Here is an 11217-nt window from a genome sequence, read left to right as displayed (position 1 = left end):
GAAGTGTCTGGGTCCCACCTTGATGACTGTTTCTTGCTTCAGCCCTATAAAGGGCTGCTCCGTCCATTGTTCCTGGCCTTGCATCGTGATGTCTTCCATCTGGAGGCTCCTGCCTGCCAGAGTTGTAAGGTCCTATGTTTTTGTGGAGCTCCTCGTCTGGTCCGCCTTCTTCACGTCTTCGTCTTGGTGTTTCGCCTGAGGTCCATGTCCAGGTGTCTTCATGATCTCCTTCGTCCCGGTGTTCCTGCCTTCCTGGATGTTCTTCCCTAAGCCTCGCCTCGCCTCTTCAACGCTCTCGAGCCTTCCGGTCCGGTAGGCCGGGGTCCCTCAGATGCAGTTCTCCTGAGTGGACTAGCCTGCCGGTGGACGGTTGTCCTGTGCTCCTGAGCCGTCAAGTCCTGATGTGTGTTCCTGTGCTGTCCCGCTCCCGTCATGGTCCGTGACCAGTTTGCAAGGGCTGTGTAGGGCGCGTAATGGACAGGGTGGTCTGTGACTCAGTCCCGCGGGTGGCCTGAGTAGGGCGCCCTGAGAGACAGTACCAATGTCCATGCCTCGTGTTGTCTTTGTGGATGTCAAGAGTCTTGTCTGGATGCCGTCCGCATTGATCCCAAGTGTCTACGTCATGGATACTGTTGCATCAGCCTTGTGTCCTCGCCATGGATGCCGTTGCATCAACCCCGAGTCTTCGTGCCTTGTGATGCCGTCGCATCAGTCATGTGTCTTCGTCTGGATGCCGTCGCATCAATCCACAGTCATGTCTTCATGTCAAGGCCCGTCTGCCCTCAACCTCAGGCCAGGCCTGCTGCTCCATGCTGCTCGCAGCAGGTCCGAAAGGGCCCGGAATGGTCTGAGGACCATTCACCTTCCAACATCCTTGGATGTTTGGCCATGGGAGCTTGCTGGCCTGGCCGAGGGCAAATTGTTCAGCCAGGCGGGGCCACCGTCAACCCTTGGCTTGGCTCAGAAGGTCTGGGTCGGGCTGAGGCCCATGGGCACACTAAACCACCAGAACACAACAATTTCTGTACTTTTTGATGCACATCAGTGCCTCACCCCCCCTCTCAGATACTGCTCTCTTGAATTATTGTACCCCAAATCCATGGCTTTACAATTTTATTTTTGCGTTAAATCTTAGTTGTCACACTTCTCAAGCTTTCTTAAGACACTCATTTTTTCTACTCCATCTGGAATATCTACCCTGTTACAGATATTAGTATCATATGCAAAGAGACAAACATTTCCTTGTAGCCCTCCACAATATCAACTTATGAAAATATTTAGCAGACTTGGAGCTAGGACCTATCCCTTAGGCACTCCACTAATCATTTCTCTTTCCTTGGAATGAACTCCCTTGTCTATCACTCAACCAGTTTTTAGACCAATGTACCACCTTAAGGCCCACCACTAGGCTACCCAGTTTAAGGTGAATTTTAAAAGAGTTGCACTCATAAAAATGAGCACATTTGTGTGCATAATCCCATAAGTGCTATTTTTAAAACCTCAAACATATATGCTTAAGTAATAGTGCACAAAAAAATTTGCTTGTATAAAAAAAAGTGGAGGACTAGAGGTGTGGCCAACATTTACACGTATAAGATGTTATTTTATATTCTGCATAAGCAATGCATATATGGCTGTGTAAGTCAGAACAGAATTCTTTATAGCTAAATACTGACTGGGGGAGGGGTCTGGATAAACTGGGGTGAGTTCAGGCTGAAGAACCATCGGGGTCTGATGACCTAGGGCTGGACTGGGCAAACTGGTGGACTAATTGGTAGAAGTAGTAATTTCTTTAACACGTGCATTTTATAAAATTTGATCATTTACATGCAGAAAAGCCGACAAGTGCTAAGGAAAATATGCAAGTTAAATTTCCTTGTGTAAAAGATTAAAATTAGGAGCATAAATATACGCACATAGCAGATGTGCAACACTTATCAGGATAAATTGTGACTTATCCGGCTAAAAAGCGCTATTTAGCTGGATAAGTAAGATAGCCGAATAAATCTTCAAATGCTATTTATCCAGCTATCTTCAAATGGGCGTTGTTTAAAAATACCATCTTAGAAACCCAGATCAGATGTGTTCCATGCATTAAAAAAGATAGAAGGAAGACCAAATGACTGCCGGCATGGTTAAAAGGTGAGGTGAGAGAGGCTATTCTAGCCAAAAGAATATCTTTAAAAAAATGTAAAAGGGATCCAAATGAAGAAAATAGAAAACAGCATAAGCAGTGGCAAGTTAAATGCAAACCTTTATTACGGAAGGCAAAAATAGAATTTGAAAAGAAGCTTAGTGTGGAAGCAAACACTTATAATAATAACTTTTTCAGGTACATTTAAAGCAAAAAGTCTTTGGGGGAGTCACTAGGACCATTAATGCCCCTTTTACTGCTCAATCATCTAAGGGATGGCAAGGCCTTAGCAGAGAGATTAAATTAATTATTTGCTTCAGTCTTTACTTAGGGAGTGATAATGCAGATACCCAAGCCAAATGTGATATTTAAAGGTGATGCTTCAGAGGAAATTAAATAAATCTTAGTGAATCTCGAAGATGTAATAGGCGAAAATGACAAACTAAAGAGTTGTAAATCACCTGGACTAGATGGTAAATGCTGAAAGAACTGAAAAATGAAATTGCAGGTCTATTTGTAAACTGTCATTAAAATCAGTTATGGTACCAAAGAGTTCCAGAGATGATCCAAGAAACAACGAACCATTGTATGTGATGTCAGTGCTGGGAAAAATGGTTGAAACTGTTATAAAGAACAAAATTACTCAACATATAGCTAGGTATAGTTTAATGGGACAGAGCCATCTGGATTTATTTATTTATTTATTATTTTTATATACCGACAATTGATCTCAATTGAGATATCACACCAGTTTACATTCAGGTACTGTAGGTATTTCCCTATCCCCAGAGGGCTTACAATCTAAGTTTGTACCTGAGGCAATGGAGGGTAAAGTGACTTGCCCAAGGTCACAAGGAGGGACAGCAGGACTCAAACCCTGGTCTCCTGGTTCATAGCCCACTGCTCTAACCACTAGGCTACTCCTCCTCCTTTAGCCAATCTGCTACATTTTTTGAAGGTGTGGATAAAGATGAGCCAGTTGATATAGTGTATCTTGGTTTTCAGAAAGCATTTGATAAAGTACCTCACCAGAGACTCTTGAGGAAATTAAAAAGTCATGGGATAGGAGACAATGCAAAGTGATTCTGGAAAAATAACCTGTGTTGTAGTTACATGGTTAGGTTCTGTATTAAAATTTACCACCCAGGAAAAATATGTGGGCGTCATAGGGGAGCGGTCAAAAAAGCAAATAGCAGATTAAGAATTATTAGGAAAGGAATGGTAAATAAATAGAGAATGTCACAGAACCTCTCTATCACTCCAGTGTGAGACTGTACTTGAATACTGTGTGCAATTATGGTCACTACATCTCAAAAACGATATAGTTGCATTGGAAAAGGTTCTGAGAAGGGTGACCAAAATGATAAAGGGGATGGAACTGATCCCCTATGAGGAAAGGTTAAAGAGGTTAGGCCTGTTCAGCTTGGAGAAAAGACAGCTGAGGGGGTATATGTTAGAGATCTATAAAACCATGAAAAGCCTAGAACAGGTAAATGTGAATCAGTTATTTACTATTTCAGATAATACAAGGAGTTGGGGCATGCCATGAAGTGAGAAAGTAGCACATTTAAAATAAATTGGAGAAAATTATTTTTCACTCAATGCAAAATTAAGCTCTGGAATTCATCGCCAGAGGATGTGGTTAAGGCAGTTAGTGTAGCTGGGTTTAAAAAGGGTTTGGACAAGTTCCTGGAGAAGTACATAAAACACTATTAATCAAATTGAGTTAGGTAATAGCCACTGCTTATTACAGTAATTAATAGCACATGATTTATTTACTATTGGATATTTGCTAGGTACTTGTACCCTGGATTGGCCACTGTTGGAAACAGGATGCTGGGCTTGATGGACCCTAGTTCTGATCCAGTATGGCAATTTCTTATGTGCTTATGTAAAGGACATTTGGTCTGAATCAGTATGGCAACTCTTGTGTTTTAAGAAAATGTCAAAGGCCTTGCTAACCTCCACCACTGCTTATCCCTAAGCTATTTCTTGGATCACCCACAACTGTGCCATATAGTAGGCGCCTTGCCTTTGTTCTGCTGTGCCTAGAAAGAGTAGGAGGGGTTTATTAAAGTAGCTGTGGGTGGGTCTAGGAAAGGGAGCAGCTTTTTAGATAGGGAACGAGCTGGGAACCCGCAGAACCGAATTCAGGGTTTGCGTTTGACACTGCCACTCTGTGACCTTCAGCAAGTCCGTTTCATTCTGTAGCTCACCCGCTTAATGAAACAGTAAACTCCTGAGGACTGCGCTTGGTCGTGTCTGACGCTTATGGCAATCCCTACACATTCGGTATAGAGAAGAAAAACAAATTAGACTTGAAATCCACATTACTCTAAAAATAAACCACAAACCTGGTACCCCCCTCCCCTCAACACCCTCCTCCCAAACAACACCTCTGCCCTGACGTCATAAACGCGGAAGTCACGGGGCGCGCAAGGCCTGCCTCCCCGGCAATGGAGCCACTTCCGGGCCCAGCTTAGCCACCGGTGGGCGAAATGCTCCCCGGGCCTTACATCTGCATACATTTGCCCCCCCGCCCACCGGATCCGTGCTAGAGGCTATAAGAGGTCTTCGTGAAGCCGGCGGCCCGGACAGGCAGATCTCGCGAGACATCGCCGAAGGAGGAGCAGGCGAGCGGCAGAGCCGCGAGGCGGGGAGATGTTGCGCGCTGACGCAATTTTGCGTGGGCGCGTTTAAGGAGACGCATAAGAGCCGGGCGTTCAGTTGGAAGTAGACCTCTCACAGAGCGTTTCGCTGACGGAGAGCGCGAGCGGAATATTCTTTGATCCCCTAAAACAAAGTCCCCCTTATTCTTTAGTTATGAGTCATGTGGCCGTGGAAAATGTCCTCAGCCTAGACCAGCAGGTAAGGAGCAGGCACCAGGGAGGGGAAGCGACAATAGCCGCTGGGAGAACGGACACATCCTGTCGGGCCTGAGTCGCTCTGTTTATGTATGTGGGGGATGGGGGAGGGGAGTCGCCGAGTAACGGCCCGAAGCAGCCCCGGAACGTTTTCTCCGTATGTATGTACTGTGGTGCGGGGTTATCGTCGAGGGCTGTGGAGAGCTGGCGCGGAGGAATGAGGTGGTTGGAAGGGTTAATACACCCCCGGGGGGGATGGGGGGGGGGCTTCCCTGGCTGAGCCCAGTGGAGCCGATGGCGAGAGTGAATGTGGCATCCTCGGTTTCCGGTTGGCGGTGGGGCCGAGGTTTAGATTTGTTGTTTTAGGCGCACGATGGCGGCTTTTGTTGTCTGGCTGACGCGGGAAAGGTGGGGGGCGCGTTCATGCGGGTCCCGTCCTCTGTTATGGGCTCGCTCGAGGAGATTCGGGGTTTTCTTACTCGCGGTATATTAGTGACCGTGCCTGTGATTTCTCTCCTGTTTCCCCTGGACGGGCCCGAGCCTCCTCTGGACTCCTTTATCGTCGGTGGGGGCTGCCTTTGTTTCCTTCTCGCTCTTCCTTTGTTGGCGCGGGGCCTGGCCGGCAGGGCTGGTGACGCAGCTGGTTATTGGTGCGGCTGCTGCCGGCCAGGGGAGGAGCTCTCGCCGTACGCCGCCTTGGGAATGCAGCGTCGGAGGCGCCTTAAGCACGTAGTGGTGGGGGAAGGGACGGTGTCAGCTCCGCCGGGCGCACCCTGTTATCTCCCCCTTTTCCGCTGGGCACGGTCGTGGAGGAGGGGCTTATAAAGTGTTCCGTAGTGATGGCGATACTGAACCCGAGTTAGGCCGGAGGCGCTGCACTCTTTACTCCTAACGCGCGGTGCTTTGCCACTGATCCTGTTTTCTAGTTGCTTGTCATATTTTCACTAGTGGGCTGGATCCAGAAAGTGTGGGGCTAAGGTCACTTACTAGTGAAGGCGGATCACGGCTTCGTTATGTAGGCTTTTTATGCGCTTTGCGGTCAAAAGCCCCCGAATACTGTATAAGCGATAGAAAAGTTGATATACTTACCATTTAGCACGGAAACTAGTTTTTCGAGACTGCCGACGATCAAATGTCGCGGTACAATTATATAATTGTTTAATTTTAGGAGTAAATTATGCGTTCTTAAATACGAATGTGGCTTAAGGGGCGAAACTGCAAGACTTTGTTTTTAAGTGGAGCAACTGGAAGGGATAAGTTAGTACTACTTTTTGGTTTTTGATCCAATGAAACTCCTGGTATTCTAGCTCAGTTAGCTTCTTAGGCTACAGTACCTGGGTTTGCTCATATTTTCCCCAAACCTTTAGAGCTCCCCAGTCAACCATTGCAGGGATAAGACTGGCCCAGGGAGCACACATTTGTTCACTGGAATCTAACTAACCTAGATCTTATGTATGCCTACCAGGTGTTGCTGTTAAGCAGTGGTTGTGAATGCCGTTTCCTGCAGACTGGAATTTAGCCTTGGGGGGGGGGGGGGGGAAGTGCTTTACTTTTTTCTTAAATTGTCAAGTATTCAGTGACCTATCTGCTTCTAATGTAAGCAGATGCTAGTATCTTTGCCATTCAAATGGAGTTTGATATGGGCACTTACAGGCTGATGCTATACAGCGTAAAAGTGAGTTCAGACTGAGTGCACAGTCTTTGAATGTGCACACATCCACCTCTCCTGGGTGCTCAATGCAATAGGCGAATGAGCTGCCACGCTAAAAGGGACGCACAATGGATAATCCTTGCATCCCTAGTGTTCTGCATTGGGTGTCCAGAAAGTGGCTGTTCACTCACAACAGCCTGTCCAGAGCTTTCTCCCCCACCCCTAGCAGGGCTGTTCCTGATTGGTCCTTTCAGGGTGGCCTTCTGAATGGTGTGGTTCTTTCACTGACATGTGACAGTGAATGGACCAATCAGTGGCAAGTGGAGTGAATAAATTAAGTATAAGGCACTTAATAATGTATTCACTCCTTCATTTATTGCTGAAAGGGGTTCTTGGCATTGGGGGGGGGGGGGATTTAGTCTGGCAAGGACTGTTTTACCAAAGGGATCTTGGATGTTCTATTTCAGGTACAGGACACCCGGGTCTGACCTGGACTACTTGGCTAATCAGGCCAGACCTTGGGGGTGCTGCTTTGTGGTGTCATCCCCCCCCCAAGCCAAACGACCAGCCATAGGAAGCAGGAGTTTTTTGTTGAGTGCAGGATGATTCTACTTTGTGGTTCCTCTTAGTAACATAGTGATACTTAATAGGAAGAATCGGACAGCAGGACTTTTTTCGGTGGGCCCTTGACCGCAGCATGGTTTATCAGCTCCTGGGCAAGTGTTAAATTTGCCATGATAAAATGGGTGCCTTGACTGCACAGCAACTTTTGGCATCACAGGGTAATAGCTAATAGCTCGCACTAATCCCCGTATTGCAACACGGTGGGGGTGTTGTGTCCAATGGCATGTTACCCAGTGCACTGGCTTGAGTGCACTATATTGCATTGGCCTGTTATGGTTTGTAGTTTATTTCCTAGGATGTCTGACATTAACCCAGTCAGGACTTGAATTATAATCTATCCTGTTCACTTTGGAGAAGTGACACTTCCAATGAACTAGACATATTTGATATGGGAGTAGAAAATTTGAAACCTTTTTTGTGTTGGTGTTCCAGTAAAAACATAGCACTATACTATCAATAGTAGCTGTCATGCCGCATTTCTTGTATTAACAGAAGCTATAAAATATTGCATAACTTCGACTGCGTATGTCATCTGGCAAGCTCTTCTGTTCCCTGGGCTTCCAGCTCCTGTTGAACTACCCTCTGGACTGTGAAGTTCACATCTGTCTGGGATTCTTCCATGTGTTAATTCCCTACCCTCTCCTCTTCTAACAGCTTAGCTATTGTAGGGATGTTATCCAGGAACCACAAGCAGGCTTCCTTAAGAACCTGGTGCATGTGCACATACAGGCCAATTCAGTAAAAGTCACGGGAGAGCAGGCGAGCGCACAGGCCACTCCTGTGCGTGCAAATTAGGGCCCACGGTAAAAAGAAGCGCTAGGGACACTAGTGTCTCCTTTTTGACAGGTGCGCGACGGCTGTCAGCAGATTTGACAGACTCAATTTTTCAGGTGTCTTCTCAAGCCCGCTGATAGCTACAGGTTCGGAAAACGGACACCAGCTAAACTGAGTGTCCGTCTTCCGACCTGCGGGCTGCCGGCTAATTTAAATTTAAAAATTTTTTTTTAAACTTTGGTGCCTCCGACTTAATATCAGTAGGATATTAAGTCGGAGGGTGTACAGAATAGCAGTTTTTTGTTCTGTACACTTCCCCGGTGCCGGCCGAAATTTCTGAAAGTAAAATGTGCGGCTTGGCTGCACATTTTATTTTCTGTATAGTGCGGGAATAACTAATAGGGTCATCAACATGCATTTGCATGTTGCGGGCGCTATTAGTTTTTTGGGGGGGGGGGGGGGGTTTGGACATGCTATTACCCCATACTCTTTTACTATTTTTACTATTTTTTATTTTTACTATTTTATTTTTATTTTATTTTTACTATTACCCCATACTCATATTACCCATACATAGTTCTCTATGTATTCACTGCTCAAAATTTTTTTGCCACTATCCCTCCTCCTGTCCTATCTTTCTCTCTGCCCTATTGCCCCTTGCCCTATTTCTCACCCTTTCTTGCCTGCTCCACCTATCTCCCCACCCCTGTTCTTTGTAATTTTTTTCTGCCTGCCTCAGTTTTTTGTAAACCGGCGTGATGTGCCTCACGAACGTCGGTATAGTAAAAGTTCTTAAATAAATACTGTATAAAGGGTAAAGCTAGCATGATTCGAAAACACACGTTCAAACCTGGGCTAACAGTGCTAGCTCTGGACTAGCCCTAATCATGTTTGTTTTATTTTTTAAAAGTGCATGCAAAGGTGGGAGAAAAAAAATTGCAAATCAAAATTGAGGTGCTGGAAAGGAAGTTTAATTGCTATTTTAGCTGTTTTGGTTACTTTCCTAACTCAAGTTTATTTTGCTGCTTTTTGCTTTCCCACTCTGACTTTCCCTCTTTCCCTTCAAATTTCAGCAGCCCAGCAGGGGCCACTCCTGCCACCCATGTTTGTTCAAGCTATGCCTGTTATGACACTCCCCTTATTTTATAGAATAAACTCTGTCCATTCTTTTATTACCTTGGAGAGAGCCTGTTTTGCCACTTCTGGGTGTCTTAATAAACTCCAACATATTCAAAACATTTCTTGATTGATATTTGTGGGAAACAAGCAAAAAAAAAAAAGATCTAAAACATAGACCATAATGACAAGTCCTGTTGAGGTATCATCCATTTGATTAAAATTGCTTTTCTTGCTACTGAATAAGGCTAGATGAATGGTCTGGTATGCTTTGTAACTTAATGTTCATGTTCTTGCTAATAGTTTTGCAGGAATTGTGAAAGTGGTTAAATCTGTTAGAAAACAGTTAACAGAATTCAAACATGAATCTTATTGGGTAACAAACATAGAATTAATGGTGCCTACTTTCTTGGACACGTCTGCTGTAGGTGAATCAGAAAAATACCTTTGCCTGGAACTTTGGTGCTTGCCTGGTATGTCTAGGACACAAGTGATCACAAAGGCTAAAATGGAATTAGCAAAACAGTACTCAAAGAATCTGACCAGCAGATAAGGGAAATCAGTTGACCAAAGCATAACAAGAGCTGGAGTTGCTTCATGAACCCCAAGTGGATCAAAATTTGTCTTGGGAATGGTTAAGGAGAGTGTAAAGTTTAGACCTAAAAATGAGTGATAATTGAGGCTAGTGGATTGTGGACAAGATGCTTCACAGCCAGTATAGAGAGAACCCATTAAAACTGAAATAAACTCTGCAAAACAGAGCTAGAAAAATGGTTTATACAAGTGAAGTGAGGATGCCAAAGGCATAAGATGGTATAGCTTATCTGTAAACATAACACTGCACTAGAAAAGCACTGGGATCATGACTGAGAATTGTAGACTGTAATTACCTGGGATATTCCCATTTCAGCAGATAAAAAATCTCAATGGATGAGAAGTGTGGTAAAGAAAAACCACAAGAACTGCATTGCTGATAAGTGTCAGTATCAAGTAACTATTCTGTGGATTGTATGGCAAGAATCCTCAAACAAATAATGCAATCGGAGACAATGGCAGAAAGTTCCGATTGTCTTGGGCACCATACACTTGGAAGTTTTTAATCAAGTTTATCTAGACTTGTCTGTGAATATAACACCTTATGAACTCAGAAGGAACCTCTTTGGCAACATGTAAGCTTTAAGGGCATTAGTAAATTTGAGATTAAGGTCACTCAACATGTGGTTTACATGTAAGGTTTATTCCTGTCTAGGAATACTTAACCAACCCATTTGGTCATATTACCCAGATAGGCTAAAAAGGCATAGCTCTGTATTTACTCCACCAGTCTGAAACCCTCGAGTACTTTGTTCTACTGCAGTAATCTTACATTTCACCAGCACCAAGTGACCTGGTCTCCAACAGATGGTGATATGCTATAGATTTTCTAGGCAAAAACTGAACTCTTAAAACTGCAGTCTGTTCTTTGTCAGCAGCAGGTTCTAGAGGCCTGGGATAGCAGAACCTCTGGTATCGTTGAAAAAAGATGGTCAGGCTCCCACTTTTCAGTACAGTAGAATTTGAAGCAGGAGCAGCTCCATATGTAACCTTGGTCAAGTATGAACAAACTTATTTTGCTATGAGAATGCTAGTATGGTCCAGATCAGGAACACTTTCTAAAGTGTCGTCTTGACTTTTCTTTGAGTTTCTGGAAGAATCCTTTGCCTGGCATCTTCCTTTCTGGGAGCTATTACCTGCTATTGTCATGCTTAAACTGTCTTCTGGGTCAGCTCTTTAATAGTTGGTAATCTTGCTTTCTGGGGCACACCTGGCCACAAGCATATTTCAACCCACAGTATTAACATCTATGGGATAGGGAAACTCTTGTAGGCTGGGATGTAAGCCTTCCTTCTGTGTATACTGCACTGCAGGGGATAATATCCCTGCTGCTCTCTTCCCCTCATCTGATGGTCTACCATTTTAAGCAGGGGCCACCAGTGTGGCTCTTAGGCCAGAAAAGATAGTCAAGCCCTATTTTTATTTTCTAGGGTATTAGTTGTCTTACTATCTTTGTGGTA

General features: G+C 44.7%; 1 protein-coding gene across 4 annotated transcripts in view; it reads left to right on the top strand.

The window, feature by feature from the left end:
• Window positions 1–4684: 4684 nt before the first annotated feature.
• Window positions 4685–11217, top strand: part of DDX3X (DEAD-box helicase 3 X-linked) — a 293692-nt gene continuing 287159 nt past the window's right edge. The window contains exon 1 of one of the 4 annotated variants that reach the window (XM_029603138.1): window positions 4685–5002. In XM_029603138.1, coding sequence (XP_029458998.1) covers window positions 4958–5002 — 45 coding nt within the window. In that variant the 5' untranslated portion in view covers window positions 4685–4957. The remainder of the gene's footprint in view (window positions 5003–11217) is intronic. The other 3 variants (XM_029603137.1, XM_029603141.1, XM_029603139.1) reach the window with 3 other exon arrangements.

This window comes from Rhinatrema bivittatum, chromosome 5 (genome assembly GCF_901001135.1).
Source record: "Rhinatrema bivittatum chromosome 5, aRhiBiv1.1, whole genome shotgun sequence".
In the NCBI taxonomy this organism is placed as follows: Eukaryota; Metazoa; Chordata; class Amphibia; order Gymnophiona; family Rhinatrematidae; genus Rhinatrema; species Rhinatrema bivittatum.
This window is presented reverse-complemented; position numbering and strand designations above follow the sequence as displayed.